Source organism: Brassica napus, chromosome A7 (assembly GCF_020379485.1).
Source record: "Brassica napus cultivar Da-Ae chromosome A7, Da-Ae, whole genome shotgun sequence".
NCBI lineage: Eukaryota > Viridiplantae > Streptophyta > Magnoliopsida > Brassicales > Brassicaceae > Brassica > Brassica napus.
The window spans coordinates 14551636-14571210 of record NC_063440.1 but is presented as its reverse complement, the minus strand read 5'-3'; the positions used below and the strand labels follow the sequence as shown (position 1 = coordinate 14571210).

The window sequence follows — 19575 nt, the reverse complement described above, 5'->3', positions numbered from 1 at the left end:
TGCATTCGAAGATGCTCTGCAGATTCGTCCATTGCTCCAGTTCTTTAAAAACTGTAGAGAGACTCAAGAAGAGATCAAGGTCCTATATACTAGAGCACTGTCTACGCCAGCACTGAAGGTATTGCCTAAGGTTGATGATCCTGGAAAGTTTGTTTTCCCATGTTCCATCGCAGGAACAACCTTCAAGGACGCTCTTTGTGACTCTGGTTCTTGTGTGAATCTCATCTCAAAGGTTATTGTAGACGATTTGGGTATTACTGATGTTGAGCGTTCTCAGCTGACCCTGACCTTTGCAAACTCTTCCAGAGCAGTCCCATATGGAACCATCCCCAGCCTTCATGTTCAAGTAGGGGAATGCATTGTTCCTGCTGAGTTTCAAGTTGTTGAGATGAACAAGGATCATGAGATGCCTTTGATATTTGGAAGGACATTCATGGCTACTGTTGGAGCAACCATCGATATGCCCAACAAGAGAGTCTGCTTCTCCAACATCAACAAGAAAGTTTTCTACAAGGCTGTACCCACCAGATCTTCCTCATCACACGCCTCTCGCATCTCAGTGTTTGATGTAGAAAAGCTGAAGGTTGTTCCAGAGAAGGAGCATGGTGATAAGGGTGAGAGCAGGCTGTTATCTGATGAAGATCCATGCACTGATCCTACTAAAATCAGAGGGAATTCAAGGGTGAAACAGAAAGTCCAGAAGAAAAGGGTCAAGGGAGATCCTACAATGACTTTGAAACCTCTCAAGTGTGATGAGAACTCCATTGAGTATGAGGTAAAGTGCAAGGGTACCTCCAAACCGTTCTCTAAAGTCAGAGCCATTCTCACACATGAGCTGAAGGAGAAAGGAGAAGATGCTGTGAAAGGGTTGTTGAGCAGAGTTCTGAAGATGAACATGTCTGACTGTGGAGCTTGTTTTGGAACAAGCCCTCTTGCTCAACCCGACTGATCCCAGTCACCAAGTCAAGCTAGTGACTTAAACCAAGCGCTTGGTGGGAGGCAACCCACTGGTGAGTGTCATTAACATTAGGATTTTCTTTTTACTTATTTTTGTTTTTAGTTTGTTGAGTCTCAGGTCATAAATCAGAAAATCCGAGACCCTTGACTGGAGCAAGCAGTTGGCTGCTCTCATTCCAGAGCATCCTTTACCGGAGCAACCGCGTCTTGCTCTGTCAGGCTGCTCCGCGCCAGGTAAGTATCTCGAAAAAAAAAAAAGTCAATTTGAGTCAGTTTTTATTGAGTCAGTCAAAACTTTGTGGGAATTAGGACCTTATTCTGTGTTGATCACTGACCACCTCGTGCTTTAGTTATCTTATTCAGTGACCTTAGCAGTGGCGAAAGACACACATGTGGACCTGGAACACCCTGACATATCTCACTTGATTCTCCAGAAGTTCTCAGCCGATCAGGTTACACTGGGTAGACTTAACTCCACCTTACTTGAACCTAATCTTGACTGAAATTCTTCTTGTTATGGGCATTAGATCAGGGAAACGAGAACACACTCAGGACTTCTTATCCTTTTTATCCATCTTGCTGATCCTGAGTGGCTAGCTCATCTTTAGCTAGTTCCCACCCTGCACCTTAGCCTTTATTTCACCTTCATGCATTTGTTTTTCAGTGTCATATGTGCAGATATGTGCAAAAAGGTCGGAGAGGAAAGGATCAACGCAGCCTCCTACTCGTTACTGCTGCAGAAATTCAGTAAGAAAGGAGAACAAGCAGATTAAGGGAGCAACCGCTCCATAACCAATGAACTGCGCAAGAGCAGGGGTGGAGAACCAGAATGGTCGCGAAATCAGAACCACCAGTGGCACTCAGAACGATCATGTATTACCTCCTTCTTCGTCACATCACCATATCAGTCTTCAAAAAAAAAAAAAAAAAAAAAAAAAAACGAGATTAATGTGATGGAGAAGGGGAAGAAAGAAAAGAAACATGGAGCCACTGGAAAGGTCGAGCAAGAAGTTGGTACCAAGTATTGAAGAGTGTGTAGAGGAAAGTAGAAAGCAGAACAATCAGTTGCCTGTTTCGTCATCAGAACAGTCGCACCAGATAGAGCAAAAACGAGTAGAGGCTGTGGACATCAATGGATCTATCCTCTCTTGCCATTTTGTGTGATATCCTGCATCCTCTTCAATGAAATGGTAGCCCCTAAACACTCTTAACTCCACCATTAAATAGCCTGTTCCACACCTAGACCGTCTACCCTGAATGATGCCTGTGATGAGAAGCTCACGCTACTCTTAAATGAATGTAGGGAGTTCTGTCTCGATAGTGTTGCTTTTTCAGGTTTGAGATGAAGAGTATGGAGCCGATTTTTGAACAGCAGTCAGTGGGGTTCCGGTAAGGGTGTGTTGTCCTAGTTTTACTGCTTGTATGGTTCAGAGATTCGTGGTTAAAGTATGGTTGCTGAGAATAGGAGAGTTCCCACACTTTCAAACCTTTCTCCCTGTTCTTGATACTTGACATTGTTTGAGGACAAACAAGGATCTAAGTCTGGGGGAATTGATATATGGTGTTTTATACATCTTGTATATATGCTTTTAAATTGGTTTTCAAGTCTTTATCGAGTCTTCCTAGTCCTTTTCGAGTCATTACAGGTCTGGAGTTGCATTGGATGGGAGATGAACCAGCTGGAACAAAAGAGGCAGAAAACAGTGCAATTTGGTGATTTTCACGCAGAACAGTCTTGATGACTGTTCTGGATAGCGGAGCAACCCGAGTGACTGTTCCGAGGGAGTGTTCCAGCGGCAGAGATTTTTAAGGAAACAACAACCTATTTCGGGATTTGCCCTAATCTCTCTATTTTCTCTCCCAGCCGCCTGTGGTTTGGATATATCTTCTTTTTCTGTTTTTCCTTATCATACTACGCTAGTTACAGAGAGGAACCAGACCCAAAAACTCCATTGTTGGATTTGCTTATTGTAAAGGGAGAAGGATCTCTACACTCTTGAGAAGAATCCTGAACCCTATCTCTTTTATTTTTATTGATTCAGCATGTTTTCTTCATCTGTTATCTCTGTGTTTTCTTGCTCCATGGCTGAGTAGTCAGCTTGCTTAGTCTAGGGTGTTAGGGTGTTAGATCCGTGAGCTTGACATAAATAAGTTATAAATCGATTGTCTTCATTCACTGTTGTTCTTAAGGCTTGCATCAAGTTAACCACTTAGTGCCTGATTCTAGGTTTAATCTATTCATCAAAAGTGTTATAGGTTGCTAGACATAACTTGAATGAGCATTGCATCCCTAATCAGCGAAAGTAGATATTAGGGTGTTTTGTGAACATATCGGACTTGATCTCTATTGCTTGTTGTCGCATCTTGATCCAAACGAGAGTTTAGGTATCAAGATCGATCAGCATAGGGGGCAGTTCCACGACAGTGGGCTGTTCTACTTGAGTGATCCGAGTTCTAGACTGGTCTTTAATCGAACTTGAATAATTGTTTGGCTCACACTTGTTTAACACCCGATCAAACCACCCTAGGCTAGCATTTTAGTTATCTGAATTCTTTAATTAATCTTGTTACTTGTTTCTCACGAAACCCTCAAATCTTAAAACCCCCATATTGTTTTAGCTAAGTATTGATCCCATAAAGATAAAGTGTAACCGTTGGTCTCTGTGGATTCGATCCTAAAGTGCTACATCGACATACCATTCGATTGTGGTAGTGTGCACATTAGGTTATTTGGTGTGCGTATACACGTAATATCACTAATTCAGTAAAAATTTTATATAATAGAATTTTTTTCATAACATCTGTAACCCGAAGTCTAAATCGAATCCAAACAAAAAATCCGATTTGTACCTAGTCTGAAATGTAAGAATGAGTCTCGTAGGAAGGAAAATACATATCCGAACCCGAAATGTTATTAGTCAAATCCGAAAAAGTGCACCGAAGAGGTAACCAATGAGAAGACAATTATCGAACCTATTTTTAAAAAGTATAGATAGTTATATTAAATTTTACATGAACATAATTTAATGAAGATAAGATAATTCATTTACATAACTTATCCTCTATTAATTTTATTTATACTTTAAACTTAAATTATGGTACAAATTTATTTTTAATTTTTATATTGTTCAAAATTTATTTTGATTATTATGTAAACTAAATATATGTCATTCAACCTGTCTCATACTTGATAAATATATTGAATTATTTTTAATATTCTAATATAAATATGTATATTAAAATATGAAATTATTTATTACTTTATATATCTTTCTTTAATATTTTTTAAAAAAATATGTTATAAAATTCATGAATATATATTACTATTGAATTCTATAATTTATAAAATATTTAATAAATTGATTAAATTACTATATATATAAATTGTTTTAGTAATTTAATTATGAATATAAATTATGTATATATAAATATTATAGGAATGTGATTTCTTACTCAATAAATAAAAAATGAATTAATATTCATTTTATAATTATAGTTATTATTTATTATGAATTTTATTGTGTAAAGTAAATATTAAAAAGAAATGTATATTTACATTTTAAATAAAAAGTTATTAAATGATATTATTAAAACGAAATCTTAGAAAATATATATAGTTAAGAATATCTTTTTAGATATCTTATTTTGAAAATATTAAAATACTTGGTTAAATATGGTATATATTTAACAATAACTAAATTAGTTGTAGGAGAAATAATAGGAAGTTAAATAAATGTAATTGTTTAATCTAGACTATTTGTATTTTTAATTGTATTGATTAACAATACTAATACATTATATATTTTTAAAATATTATATTATTATAATAAAAATATTAAATTGTTCAATTTACTATTATTAATAATAACATTATATTTATTTTTAAGTTTTAACTATTGCAAAAATGCAGTTTTCGCCATAATCGACTAGTTTATTTTTGATAACGTATTATCTATTTCGGCTTGGGCCTTAGCTAATTTGAGCCATGTATCAACCATTTTACTAGTTATGGGCTTTATCAATGAGAAAGTGAAAACTATATCATAATAATGAAAAACGAAGAGAAAAAAAAAGAAAACTCGCATAGTGGATTGGATCAAAGGAAGATAAAAAAAACAGGTAGGGAGACACAAACAAGACAATGGCAACGGCTTCTCCTCCATTGATCTCATCTCTCAACTCCACTTCCACTTCTTTCAGAACCAGAACCAGTCTCCCTACTTGTTCATTTTCTCCGAAGCTTCTTCGCCCCCTCGCGAGTTTTTCAGTGAAAGCTTCCAGAAAGCAAGTCGAGGTAACCGATTGTTGTTGATTAGGATCTGAATTTGATGCTGCTTAGCTGGTCTGGTGTTCATTTATTATATTTGTTTGAGGTGATGTTAGATAGTATTTGATCCTGACGAGAGGCTTAATAAGATTGGCGATGATGTTGACAAAGAAGCTCCCTTGTCAAGGCTTAAGCTCTTCTCACCTTGCAAGGTTCTTCTCATAGAGTTCAGTTCTATACATGTCTTGTTCGTGTCCTTACCAATCGTTACTCTTTTCAGATCAATGTTTTCTTGAGGATAACGGGCAAACGGGAAGATGGGTTTCATGATTTAGCCTCTCTGTTTCATGTAAACTCCTCTTCCTCCTCCTGGCACAAGTTTTTTTTAAGCTTTTTCCATAATTTCTCATTTTCCGCATTTTGGTTTAGGTGATTAGCTTAGGAGACACAATTAAATTCTCATTGTCTCCATCAAAGTCCAAAGACCGTCTTTCTACCAACGTCTCTGGAGTCCCTGTCGATGCCAGAAACCTGGTGAGATGTTTTAATGCTTCACCCAGAGATTGAACAACTGTTTTTCTAATGGCTGTGTTGCTTTTTTTTGGCAGATTATAAAAGCACTTAACCTTTACAGGAAGAAAACTGGTAGTAACAAGTTCTTCTGGGTAAGACAATAATATAACATCATATTTAATTACACTTGTTAAAAAAAACTTAAATGTCTTTTTTCTTTTAAAATGGAAAAGATTCATCTAGATAAGAAGGTGCCTACTGGAGCTGGACTCGGTGGTGGAAGCAGTAATGCTGCAACTGCGCTCTGGGCGGCGAATCAGCTCAATGGAGGTCTTGTCTCTGAGAAGGAGCTTCAGGATTGGTCTAGTGAAATAGGATCAGACATTCCTTTCTTCTTCTCCCATGGAGCTGCCTATTGTACCGGAAGAGGTGAGGTATGTCTTTGCGCTCTTCCTTTTGCGGAATTATTCTTGTTTTCATTATGCTAGCTTATTTTATTTTTGCTGAATTATAATCTTAAGATTGTCCAAGACCTGCCTTCTCCGTTTCCTTTTGATCTTCCGATGGTGCTCATTAAGCCCCGAGAAGCATGCTCCACTGCTGAAGTTTACAAAGTAATCTACTGAACCTGATGATTAAGTTTTGACTTGTAGAAGCTTTTCTTCATGGTTTTGGCTATTTTTCAGCGTCTCCGTCTGGATCAGACAAGCAACGTTGATCCCTTAACATTACTCGAGAATGTCACTAACAACGGTGTATCTCAAAGCATTTGCGTAAACGATTTGGGTAAGAGCTTTTGAATTTCAAAGATTCGGTATATTATTACATGGATAAGGACGTTACATTTGCTGCACTTTCTTCACATTTCCAGAACTACCAGCATTTCAAGTTCTTCCATCTCTCAAACGCTTGAAGCAACGTGTAATAGCATCTGGGCGCGGGGAATATGATGCTGTCTTTATGTCTGGGAGGTATATATGCCTTTTTCTACAACTATATCTGTATAGAGTTCATCTGGTAGTTGAGCATACGCTATGATGCTACTATTGTGTTTGTATTACAAAATGCGTTTTACTAAAAAAATCTTATTCAGTGTGCTGAGTACTGTTTGCTAGAATAATGAGTGCTAAAGTTTTGACTTGTTTTGCTAATATGCATAACAGTGGAAGCACCATAGTTGGTATTGGTTCGCCAGATCCTCCGCAATTTATATATGACGATGAAGAATACAAGAAGGTCTTCTTATCTGGTATGCTCTTTTACAAGTAGTGGTTTCTCTTCTTCTGTATTTTGTAACATGTGAATAACTAAATTCAAAGTAAACTCATTGCAGAAGCAAACTTTATGACACGAGAGGCTAATGAATGGTACAAAGAACCTGCATCCGCATCTGCTACTACTTCTTCCTCTGAGTCTCGCCTGGAAATTCCCAATGAGATGTAACAAGTGTATGGCCAAAAGATTTTTTTTGGATTTAGTTCTCTCAAATTTTTTTATTACTGGTCTCATTTTCTTAAAAGCCTGAGCTTGTCATGTGTATCGTCATTTTTCAAGAGCAAACAAGAATGTTGTAGTATCATTTGTATATTAAAAAAGATCATTAAAATTGCACAAATGCAACAATAAAAAAAAAGGTTTTAAAAAAGAGAGACACTTGATAGGATTCATATACGTTACATCCTAGTTATATATCTTCTTCTATTGTAAAGTTTTTAGGCGGAGCTGGCATCGGCCGAAAACTCTTAGCCGCCGGCTCATCCTGATGGTACCCGTAGCGACAAGATGATGAAGCTGTTGATACATACCATTTTGTGGAGGAAAATTACATTTGTTGATAGATATAATTTAAGGAACCATTCTAAGCATTTATGTATCCTGACGTATAACATTTTCTCATTGAATGGTCTTAATTTATTTTCCATTGATTTCTTGTGTTTTTCTACAGTTTCAGTTTTTGTCCGCTTTTTCTATTTTTTATACGGAGGTACAAAGTATATTATTAACATTCATTTTGTTTTCTGAAACGTTCAAGATCAGAAAGGCTTCCAACTCTTTGCTGTCGATTCCACTTGAACACTTATCTTTATCTCGTCAGAATTGCACAGAGTTATATGGCGAACTAGCGGGTTAAATATTAAGATAAAAATAGGTCATAACAAAATCAACATTTAAAATCACACGAAAATCATATCATATACAAGAACGAGCCGGAATATAATAATTTCGTCTATGCAGTGTGCCGATTTAAACAAATATACATAAAACAAACTTCGCATATTTCTTTTCAAAAAATAAATAGAGAGTTGGGATCAAAATCGGTCATAACAAAATCAACGACTAAAACTATCTTGCAAATTGTATGATTTACAGGAATGAACCGGAAATGTAGAGATAACAATTTCTCCTACATTCGATTTCTGGCCACTGCGGATTTCACATTCGGGCTGCAGCGACACATATTAATCTTTTGGATCTAGAAAGCTTTTGAAAAAACTGTGTATAATAAAAAAAAAAATTCTTCTACGTCGTGCCGGAAAGAAAATAGAAAGTTTATCTTGCTCATGGTTTGTAATGTGATTTAACAAAATTAAAGGTTGTCAAAAGAATGAGGAAAATTTCATTTTTTGTTTCGAAGTAAAAGAAAAATAAAATAAAATGGCAGAGATCTAGATGGCACCGGAGATACGGAATGTGACAGACATGACCACCTCAAAAATGGCCTCTTTAAAACTTTTAACCCTCAACAAAAGTCGTCAAAAGTGTTAAAATCATCAGACAAATTAATAATAATTCGCAGACTCTTTCTTTCTTCTTCTCTCAGATCGCTAAATTTCGCCGATCCGTTACCCCAATCTTTCAGAAGATCGATCGCACGCAGTTAGCTTTGCCGTATATGAGAAATTAGGGTTTAAGCTTTGCCGTTAGGATCCAATCTCCAGCCAGCCCCGGTGGCTTTCCTCCAAACCAAGTAAACAGAGCTGGGGGCGAATCAGTCCCGATCCCGCCATTATCCTGGCGTCTCCGATCACACCAGGCTAGGATTCTGGGATTTCCTCCGTCCTCGCACCCACACCTTACACTTCCTCGATTCCGTCGGATCCGATCGCACCCCCGCCATGGACTCCTCCGTCTCCAGAGCAAACGCCCCCGCCCCCGCCGCGTTGGAAGAGCCTGAGTATCTCGCTAGGTACTTCGTGGTCAAGCACTCTTGGCGCGGCCGTTACAAGAGGATCCTCTGCATCTCCAACGCCGGGATCGTCACGCTTGACCCTAATACCCTCGCGATCACTAATTCTTATGAGACTGGGAGCAATTTCGACGGCGCTTTGCCCTTGATTGGAAGGGATGAGAGCGCGGATAGTGTTGGCGGTGAGTTTACTATCAGTGTTAGGACCGATGGGAAAGGCAAGTTTAAGGCTATGAAGTTCTCGTCTCGGTACAGAGCGAGTGTTTTGACCGAGTTGTATCGGCTTCGGTGGAGCCAGATTAGGCCCGTGGCTGAGTTTCAGGTGCTTCACCTTAGGAGACGTAACGCTGAATGGGTTCCCTATGTAAGCACACTCTTTCCACATCTATGCAACTGTTTGTAAAAATGCTTTTTTTTTTACTAATTCAATCATTGAAAATGAACGGGAATTGCTTTTGATCCGCAGAAATTGAAGGTCACCTATGTTGGTTTGGAGCTCATCGACTCAAAGTCTGGTGATTCACGTTGGATTTTGGATTTCAGAGACATGGGTTCCCCAGCGATTATTCTTCTCTCTGATGCGTACCGGACAAAATCTACCGACTCTGCTGGGTTTGTCCTGTGTCCCATGTATGGGAGAAAGTCAAAAGCTTTCAGAGCTGCCCCCGGGACAACTAATTCCTCCATTGTCGCAAGTTTGGTACTAATGACATGCTTGGACTTTGTTTAATCTTGTGAATGATTTCGAATTGCTTTATTATTTAGTTAGGCAATGCAACATGGAAAAATGATGTTTGTAAATTTTACTTTTGCAGGCTAAAACCGCGAAGTCAATGGTGGGGGTGTTTCTGTCAGTCGATGGTTCTTTATCCCTGACAGCATCGGATTATATGACACGAAGGGGTACTTACAAACTCTCTTGCTTATGTGTCTTGTGTAGTTTATCTGTGTTTTCTTAATCTTGTCTTTAGTTTCTTTTGATTGCCACAACTTATTGTAAACTTTGCGATGCAGCTAAAGAGGCAGTTGGAGCTGAAGAAACTCCTAATGGGTGGTGGTCTGTTACTAGATTGCGATCTGCTGCTCATGGAACTTTAAACATGCCTGGACTAAGTTTGGCAATTGGTCCCAAAGGAGGACTTGGTGAACATGGTGATGCTGTACCTCTTCAGCTAATTCTTACCAAAGCCTCCCTTGTGGAGAGACGAATAGATAACTATGAAGTAAGTTGGCAACACATTTTTGACATAATTTTTTTTATATATGACTATTTTGTGCTGCTTTGCTTTCATTGTTTTATTAGATAGTCTTTTCTGTTATTTCAACACCTTTCCATGATATGGCCGTGCCTTTAACTGAACATAAGTCAAATAAGTTACAACTTTATAGATGACTTGGTAAATACTGAAAATGTCTAGGAAGTAGTTTACTTGTTCAGTTTTTTGTCCTGTCAAATTCCGAGAATACTGCTTAGATTTGTGCAGGTTGTTGTCTTTCGTCCTCTATCTTCAGTAAGTTCACTTGTCCGGTTCGCAGAGGAGCCCCAAATGTTTGCTATCGAGTTCAGTGATGGATGTCCAGTACATGTGAGTTTGTTCTAATTCTATGCAACATATTTATTTCCTGATTATAAGCTAACCTCTGTGCCACATATTTTAGGTCTACTCGAGCATATCCCGAGACAACCTACTTGCAGCAATTCTTGATGTTCTGCAAACAGAAGTACGTAGCGTTATCATTTTTAGAAATTGATATGTTTGACATAAATAATTAATTTTTTTCGTATATATACTTTGCTTTTATTGCACCGGTAGAGCAGTATCTGATAAATGAGGGAAATATGATGCAGGGACAAGCCCCGATACCAGTATTACCAAGGCTTACCATGCCAGGACATCGGATTGATCCTCCTTGTGGAAGAGTTAGTTTGATCTCTGGACCACAAAATCTTGTTGCTGATATGGAAACTAGCTCTCTACATCTGAAACATTTAGCTGCTGCTGCGAAAGATGCAGTTGCCGAAGGTGGATCGGTTCCTGGTTGTAGGGCTAGACTATGGCGTAGAATAAGGGAGTTCAATGCTTGTATACCGTATACAGGTGTGCCGGCCAATATGGAAGTCCCTGAGGTGACTTTGATGGCATTGATCACAATGCTCCCATCAACTCCAAATCTCCCTCTTGACGCCCCTCCTTTGCCAGCTCCTTCACCTAAAGCAGCAGCAACTGTCATTGGCTTTGTTGCATGTTTGCGTAGGTTGTTGTCCTCCAGGACTGCAGCATCCCATATTATGTCTTTTCCTGCTGCTGTTAATAGGATAATGGGTTTACTTAGGAACGGTTCTGAAGGCGTGGCTGCTGAAGCTGCCGGGCTTGTTACATCCCTTATAGGTGGTGGGTCAGCAGATCTAAGTACTGCACCAGATTCCCGAGGAGAAAAACATGCGACTATCATGCATACCAAGTCGGTTTTGTTTGCCCAACAGGGTTATGTAACGATCCTGGTTAATCGATTGAGGCCCACATCAGTCTCACCTTTGTTTTCGATGGCGATTGTTGAAGTATTTGAGGCTATGGTTTGTGATCCACATGGAGAGACTACCCAATACACTGTTTTTGTAGAAATGCTACGCCAAGTAGCTGCCCTACGACGCCGTTTATTTTCACTCTTTGCGCATCCTGCTGAAAGTGTTAGGGAAATCATTGCTGTTATAATGCGTACAATAGCCGAAGAAGATGCAATTGCTGCAGAGTCAATGCGTGATGCTGCTTTGCGCGATGGTGCTTTGTTGAGACATTTATTGAATGCATTTTCGCTTCCTGCCAATGAACGCCGTGATGTTAGTAGGCAGCTTGTTGCACTCTGGGCAGATTCTTACCAACCAGCTTTGGATCTACTGTCTCGAGTACTGCCACCCGGGCTTGTTGCATATCTGCATACACGTCCTGATGATGTTCTCGACGATGCAAATCAAGAAGGATCATCAACGAATAGGCGGCATAAAAGATTACTTCAGCAGAGAAGAGGTCGCATAGCAAGGGGAACGGGTGCTCAAGATTTTCCTCTTCCCCTTGGTAACAGTGTTGAGACTAAAGATGCAGCAAAGGCCGATAATTTTCAAAGGCCCGCTGTAGAAACTTCCTCCGAAACTTCGAATCCGCAGGCCTCTTCTTTTCCAGGTGCTGACAGTACTACAGCAGGGGTTTCACAAAATGGGTATCCAGCATTTACTTCAAATTCAACAAATGCAAATGGGAATGAGCAGCATGATACAAGTTCATCCAATCTGGTTGGTTCTGAACCAAACTTGCATGGTATCCAGAATCCAGTTCTTCCAGCACCTGCTCAAGTTATTGTAGAAAGTACACCTGTAGGTTCGGGAAAGCTACTTCTAAATTGGCGTGAGCTTTGGCGAGCCTTTGGCCTTGACCATAATCGTGCAGATCTCATCTGGAATGAGCGTACAAGGCAAGAATTAAGGGAAGCTTTGAAGGCTGAGGTTCGCAACCTAGACGTCGAGAAAGAGCGCACCGAAGATATTTCCCCAGGATATGTGGCTGTGGAGTCCACAACTGGCCAGGAGACTATCCCACGTATATCTTGGAACTATTCCGAGTTCTCTGTTAGTTATCCTAGCTTGTCTAAAGAAGTTTGTGTTGGTCAATATTATCTCCGCTTATTGCTTGAGAGTGGGAGCGCTGGCAAGGCACACGATTTCCCTCTCCGTGATCCAGTTGCTTTTTTCAGGGCACTCTATCATCGGTTTCAATGTGATGCTGATATGGGGCTTACTGTTGGTGGCGCTGTTCCAGATGAATTGGGTCCATCAGGCGATTGGTGTGATCTGAGTCGGCTTGATGGTTTTGGTGGAGGGGGAGGAGCGTCTGTTAGGGAACTTTGTGCAAGAGCGATGTCCATTGTCTATGAGCAACATTACAGCCTAATAGGTCCTTTTGAAGGCACTGCACATATTACAGGACTTATAGATAGGACAGATGATAGAGCATTGAGGCATCGCCTGATTCTTCTCTTGAAGGTATCATAAACTATAAAAAATAGCCTTTCCCAGTTTTAAAGTTAATTTTTAGGTCGTCATATACAATATTGTCTTCAGATAGTTAGACCACTTAGAGTATCTCTCTTTTCATGATTTGTTACTTACTTTTTTCTCGTACATGCAGGCTTTAGTGAAGGTCTTGTTAAACGTCGAAGGTTGTGTTGTTGTTGGTGGTTGTGTCCTAGCTGTAGATCTGCTGACGGTGGTTCATGAAAACTCGGAAAGGACTCCTATTCCATTACAGTCAAATTTAATTGCTGCTACTGCATTTATGGAACCACCTAAGGAATGGATGTACATTGACAAAGGTGGTGCAGAAGTTGGACCTGTTGAGAAAGACGTCATCAGAAGCTTATGGTCTAAAAAAGAGATTGACTGGACGACAAAGTGTCGGGCTTTTGGAATGTCAGACTGGAAGAAATTGCGTGATATCCGTGAACTTAGGTGGGCAGTAGCTGTCCGAGTTCCAGTCCTCACACCCACACAGGTGAAACTATGGATTACTTTATGTGTGTGGCTTGCTTTTTACAATTGATGTTATCATCTTAAACTTTTCAAAACAAATATGCTTTTCATGTCCATTCCGTTGTTGTCTGTTCTCATTCTGACATGTTTATGCAAGACTCAATCTAATTGGTGAAACACTACTCAGGTAGGGGAGGCTGCATTGTCCATATTGCATAGCATGGTTTCGGCTCATTCAGATTTGGATGACGCAGGAGAGATTGTAACTCCAACACCAAGAGTAAAACGTATCTTGTCTAGCACACGGTGTCTTCCTCACATTGCTCAGGTAATGCCTTCTTTCTCTACTCTTGTTTTCCCCTATTTCGTAGGATCTGAGAGAGGAGTTGCAACATAAGTCCGTATTTGAATCTTACACAGTTAGCTTTCCTCCACTCTAAAACTGAGAGTTGAGACTGCATTACTTTTAATTATCAACTAAAATCATTATAATCCGGTGTTAATCTGATGGTTTTCGAAATTTTGGAAAAGGCTATTCTTTCTGGGGAACCAGCTATTGTGGAAGCCAGCGCTGCTCTTTTGAAAGATGTTGTTACCAGAAACCCTAAAGCGATGATACGCCTATACAACACCGGTGCCTTTTACTTTGCCCTTGCTTACCCTGGATCCAACCTATATTCAATCGCACAACTCTTCTCGGTCACCCATGTGCATCAAGCATTTCATGGTGGGGAAGAAGCTACTGTTTCCTCCTCACTGCCCCTTGCTAAGAGAAGCGTATTGGGTGGTCTTCTCCCCGAGTCCTTATTATATGTGTTAGAGCGTAGTGGACCGGCTGCGTTTGCAGCTGCCATGGTCTCTGATTCCGATACTCCTGAGATTATATGGACACATAAAATGAGAGCAGAACATCTTATATGTCAGGTATTTTATATATATCTTGCTGCGGGCTGTAGGTCATTTTCTTTTGATTATTATTTGTAAACTAATATCTTTTTTAATCTTTGAGTTTGATTTATCGTTTTCTCTCCTCAGGTTTTGCAGCATCTTGGTGACTATCCCCAGAAACTGTCACAGCACTGCCACTTTCTGTATGATTATGCTCCCATGCCACCTGTTACATACCCAGAACTTAGAGATGAGATGTGGTGTCATCGTTATTATCTCAGAAATTTATGCAATGATATTCGATTTCCAAATTGGCCAATTGTTGAACATGTTGAGTTTCTACAATCATTACTCGTGATGTGGCGCGAAGAGTTGACAAGGAAACCCATGGATCTTTCTGAAGAAGAAGCTTGCAAAATTCTGGAAATATCCCTGAATGATGTTTCAAGTGATGACCTAAACGGGAGGGGTCAAGTTGAGTTAAATGAGACTTCTAATATATCCAAACAGATCCAAAACCTTGATGAAGATAAACTGAAGCGCCAGTATAGGAAACTTGCGATGAAGTATCATCCTGATAAGAATCCAGAAGGAAGAGAAAAGTTTCTGGCCGTTCAAAAAGCTTATGAATGCCTACAGGTACGTCAACCAAATTTTGATCATTGTCTGTATTTGAGATTTCTTTCAATTATGTGTCTAGATAAGCATCATACTCTGCTATTATACTTCTCTTTTAGAGCATTGGCGCATCTGCTTATATGTTGAAAAGTGCTAACATCTTGGATACCAGCAAATAATTCATGTTCAAGTCAATTGATAAATGCTAGACGTAGTAATTGCCTTGCGTCTTTCTTTAGTAGAGAAACTATTGGTCAACTTTTAGCTTAAAAAGACCAGTGTTTCTTCAATCTATGAAACTCTTGTTTTACTCAACTCCATACTATAATCTAGTGTTATATTTGATTTTTCTGGCACTAGTTTTTATATTTTATTATACTAAATTCTTCCATTCTTCTACGTATAGGCAACAATGCAAGGACTGCAAGGTCCTCAACCTTGGAGGTTGCTGCTTTTACTGAAAGCGCAGTGCATCTTATATCGGCGTTACGGACATGTGTTGCAGCCTTTCAAATATGCTGGCTACCCAATGTTACTTGATGCAGTTACAGTGGACAAGGAGGATAACAACTTTCTGTCTGACGATAGAGCCCCTCTCCTTGTTGCAGCATCTGAGCTTGTTTCATTAACGTATTTCTCTTTCTAAAATTTTGCACTTCTAATTTTGTTCATTTTCATGCCTTCAAAGTTATCGTTTTACCTACTTTATTTTCCTGTATTTACCATGTCAGCTGTGCTGCATCTTCATTGAATGGTGAAGAACTAGTGAGAGATGGTGGTGTGCAGCTTCTTTCGAGTCTTCTTACCCGCTGCATGTGTGTGGTTCAGCCAACAACTTCACAACACGAACCAGCTGCAATCATTGTCACAAATATAATGCGTACATTCGCTGTAATAAGTCGGTTTGAGGGTGCAAGGGCTAGAATTCTAGAGTTATCCAGTCTGATTGAAGACATTGTGCACTGCACGGAATTAGAACTTGTGCCTGCAGCCGTAAATGCTGCTCTTCAGTCTATTGCCAATGTTTCCGTCTTCCCCGAGCTTCAGCAGGGTCTGCTAAGGGCCGGTGCCTTATGGTGAGCTGTTTTCTTTCCCTTTGTTGTCGTCAATATGTTCTTGTTCAGTTAGATTTGACACGAACTTTTTTAGTCTTTATTACACTCAATTGTACCTTTGCTTGTGTATAACAAATGGCTGTGCGTCTGTTCGATCAGGTACATTCTCCCATTACTACTACAGTACGACTCTACTGCAGAGGAATCAAATTCCGTCGAGTCTCACGGGGTTGGAGTTAGCATTCAAATCGCCAAGAATGAGCATGCCGTACAAGCATCACAAGCCCTATCAAGGCTTAGTGGACTGTGTGCAGATGAGGTTTTGACACCTTACAATGCAACTGCGGCTGATGTTCTCAGAGCATTGCTGACTCCAAAGCTTGCTAGTTTGTTGAAAGATGAAAGTGCCAAAGATTTGTTAACCAAACTTAACACAAATTTGGAGACACCAGAGGTAAATGTTTATCGTTTTCTGAATGTTTAGTCTGACCAGCTTAAAAATATTGAAATGAGTGGTTCATAAGCATTTTCAAATTTCCATGTACATTTGGTCTATACTTGAGTTTAAGATTTGTCACTCTCATATTAAATATATGTTTGATGTCACCATATTGCTGAACTTTCTATTGCACATATGAAAACTTGCTGAACACTTCGCTGAGTTTTAAAAGGATGTTGAGCATTTGGCTGGATAGACTGTAACTGTATCAAATTTTTGTTTCACAGATAATCTGGAACTCTGCAACTCGATCAGAGCTTTTAGATTTTGTGGATCAGCAACGTGCCTGCCAGGGCCCTGATGGTTCATATGATCTGAAAACTGCACAATCTTTTGCATATGAGGCACTGGCAAAAGAGGTCTATATTGGCAATGTTTACTTGAAGGTCTATAATGATCAACCCGACTCAGAAATCAGTGAACCAGAAGTATTCTGCAATGCTCTAATCGACTTTATATCATCGTTAGTGCATACTGAGTTGCCCTCGGTTTCTGAGGACCAAAACTTGATTGAGGACAGCAGCTCATCTATTGAAACTCCGGAACTTGAAAGTACTGTCGCAGAACCCTCACTGGTTGAAGGACATTCCGATCATCAAACGTCAGCTGAGGGAATGAAAATGGAAGGGAAATCTCTGATTGATAACCTCCAATTAGCTTTAACAGCTCTTCAGGTACTCATATGCATCATGTGAATGCATAGCTAGAAAGAAGTCAGCATGTCTGACCTTTTATTTGTTATTTTTTTTGTGTGTAGAACTTGCTTACAAAGTATCCAGATCTGGCTTCAGTGTTTTCGTCTAAGGAGAGATTATTACCGCTCTTTGAATGTTTTTCAGTACCCATTGCATCAGAAACTGATATTCCAAAACTGTGTCTGAATGTTCTATCTCGTCTTACGGCTTATGCTCCTTGCTTGGAGACAATGGTATCTGATGGATCTAGTCTTCTTCTCCTCTTGCAAATGCTTCATTCTGCACCTTCTTTTCGCGAGGGTGCTCTCCATGTTCTTTATGCTCTGGCAAGCACACCGGAACTTGCTTGGGCTGCTGCAAAACATGGTGGTGTAGTATACATTCTGGAACTTTTATTGCCTTTGCAAAGTAATGATTCTTTAACTCTTTTTTTCTTTTTCCCAATTGCTTCCTAATTGCATGCAATGGCATCCATGACACCAAATGATCTTGTGCAGAAGAAATTCCCATTCAGCAAAGAGCTGCAGCGGCTTCTTTGTTAGGGAAGCTTGTCGCACAACCAATGCATGGGCCTAGAGTTGCTATCGCGCTAGTGAGATTTCTTCCAGACGGTCTTGTATCCATCATCCGTGATGGACCGGGAGAGGCTGTTGTACATGCTCTTGAGCGGACCACAGAGACTCCAGAACTTGTGTGGACACCAGCAATGGCTGCATCCTTATCTGCACAGATTGCGACCATGGCATCTGACCTTCATCTTGAACAACAGAAGGGTTCTGTAATTGAATGGGATGTACCCGAGCAATCACCTGGTCAACCAGGAATGAGAGACGAGCCACAGGTTATCTCTTATTTATTTAAACTGATACATGAATCATTGCAGTAGTGAAATAGTTCTTTTGAGTGGAAGCATAATTCGTAACGCAAGTTATCTTTGTAGGTTAGTGGAATCTATGTCAGGCTTTTCTTAAAAGATCCCAAATTTCCTTTGAGAAATCCAAAAGGATTCTTGGAAGGACTGCTGGAGCAGTATTTGTCAGCGATGGCGGCAACACATTATGAACAACATCCTGTTGACCCTGAGCTCCCTCTCCTTCTCTCTGCTGCATTGGTTTCTTTGTTGCGCGTGCATCCTGGACTTGCAGATCACGTAGGAACTCTCGGGTATGTCCCCAAACTTGTCGCTGCTGTGGCGCATGAGGGCAGGAGGGAGACGATGTCTAGAGGAGAAGTGAAGGATGAAGAAATCGGCTCTGATGGAGCGCAAGAGACTGGCGAGCCCTCAGCACTACCTGGGCAAACTCCTCAAGAACGTGTGCGACTTAGCTGCTTACGTGTTCTACATCAACTAGCCGCTAGTACCACCTGTGCGGAAGCAATGGCTGCAACTAGTGCTGGGAATGCCCAGGTTCACTATTATATTCACTCTCTTACTAGCACATGATATTAGTGGTTAAAACGTTGTGACATTGTATTGACTCTTGAGTTGATTAAACACCAGGTGGTTCCACTTCTGATGAAAGCAATAGGATGGCTTGGTGGGAGCATTTTAGCACTTGAGACACTTAAGCGTGTTGTTGTTGCCGGAAATCGGGCAAGAGATGCACTTGTTGCGCAGGGTCTAAAGTGAGTCATACCTTTTTTAATTTATAAGTTGGTCTTTGGTGCTCATGAAACTAGGTTAATACAAAACTAACATGAGAAATTGGCAGGGTTGGTCTTATTGAGGTACTTCTTGGGCTGCTTGACTGGAGGACGGGGGGAAGGTATGGGCTCAGCTCTCACATGAAATGGAATGAATCGGAAGCATCTATCGGGCGGGTGCTTGCTGTTGAGGTTGGTATCAATTTGTTGATAAAAAGGTTAGTTCTCTTTTAAATTTGTTATTGATGAAATAGTTTTATTATCTTCGGATAGGTGCTGCATGGTTTTGCAACAGAAGGGGCCCATTGCTCAAAAGTGCGTGAGATACTTGACGCTTCGGAAGTAAGTACTGTTGTGAATATCAACGTCTTGTTCAGATTTGTTTGAAAAAATATTAATGAAAGTTGTTGAAATGATGACAGGTGTGGAGTGCATATAAAGACCAAAAGCACGATCTCTTCCTCCCATCGAACACGCAGTCAGCGGCTGGAGTGGCTGGCTTTATCGAGAGCTCATCCAACAACAGTCTCACTTACGCCCTTACTGCTCCACCTTCTTCTTCTTCGTCACCTTGACCATCTGTGTATCCTTCCTTTTTGTAAAGTAACATCAGTTTCCTTTTCTTGCTTCTTTTCTACTGAGAAGATATTGTCGTTTGTAAATGTTTGATGAGAAAGTAAAAAAAATAATGTGGTTTTTATTTGGTTGCTACCAAAGATTCATAATGTTT

At 40.0% G+C, this 19575-nt stretch overlaps 2 protein-coding genes across 3 annotated transcripts; both read left to right on the top strand.

The window, feature by feature from the left end:
* Nucleotides 1-4993: 4993 nt before the first annotated feature.
* Nucleotides 4994-7382, top strand: LOC106358453 (4-diphosphocytidyl-2-C-methyl-D-erythritol kinase, chloroplastic). Its single transcript, XM_013798255.3, has 11 exons — nt 4994-5251; nt 5341-5436; nt 5505-5573; nt 5654-5758; nt 5833-5889; nt 5971-6171; nt 6259-6351; nt 6424-6523; nt 6609-6708; nt 6901-6986; nt 7071-7382. The coding sequence occupies exons 1-11, from the start codon at nt 5099-5101 to the stop codon at nt 7178-7180; spliced, it is 1170 nt and encodes a 389-aa protein (XP_013653709.1). The 5' UTR covers nt 4994-5098; the 3' UTR covers nt 7181-7382.
* A 1066-nt stretch (nt 7383-8448) lies between these two features.
* Nucleotides 8449-19545, top strand: LOC106358454 (dnaJ homolog subfamily C GRV2). 2 transcript variants are annotated; one of them, XM_013798256.3, is made up of 22 exons: nt 8449-9288; nt 9391-9624; nt 9740-9827; nt 9939-10147; nt 10409-10510; nt 10584-10646; nt 10774-12960; nt 13106-13468; nt 13634-13774; nt 13978-14370; nt 14482-14973; nt 15359-15582; nt 15684-16028; nt 16167-16461; nt 16734-17180; nt 17264-17609; nt 17699-18042; nt 18142-18609; nt 18703-18827; nt 18914-19037; nt 19119-19187; nt 19268-19545. In XM_013798256.3, exons 1-22 carry the CDS (start codon nt 8854-8856, stop codon nt 19418-19420), a joined length of 7647 nt encoding a protein of 2548 aa, XP_013653710.2. In that variant the 5' UTR covers nt 8449-8853; the 3' UTR covers nt 19421-19545. The 2 variants fall into 2 exon arrangements, with proteins under 2 accessions (XP_013653710.2, XP_013653711.2); XM_013798257.3 differs by lacking the exons at nt 8449-9288; nt 9391-9624; nt 9740-9827 and having other exon boundaries at nt 10399-10510.
* Nucleotides 19546-19575: the final 30 nt, after the last annotated feature.

Bases quoted from the DNA above. Each gene is read 5' to 3' on its own strand.
- LOC106358453 (XM_013798255.3), top strand. From the start codon at position 5,099: ATGGCAACGGCTTCTCCTCCATTGATCTCATCTCTCAACTCCACTTCC. The intron at 5,252-5,340 runs GTAACCGATTGT...AGGTGATGTTAG, and splicing joins CTTCCAGAAAGCAAGTCGAG to ATAGTATTTGATCCTGACGA. The intron at 5,890-5,970 runs GTAAGACAATAA...AAAATGGAAAAG, and splicing joins GTAGTAACAAGTTCTTCTGG to ATTCATCTAGATAAGAAGGT.
- LOC106358454 (XM_013798256.3), top strand. From the start codon at position 8,854: ATGGACTCCTCCGTCTCCAGAGCAAACGCCCCCGCCCCCGCCGCGTTG. The intron at 9,625-9,739 runs GTACTAATGACA...TTACTTTTGCAG, and splicing joins CCTCCATTGTCGCAAGTTTG to GCTAAAACCGCGAAGTCAAT. The intron at 19,038-19,118 runs GTTGGTATCAAT...ATCTTCGGATAG, and splicing joins GGCGGGTGCTTGCTGTTGAG to GTGCTGCATGGTTTTGCAAC.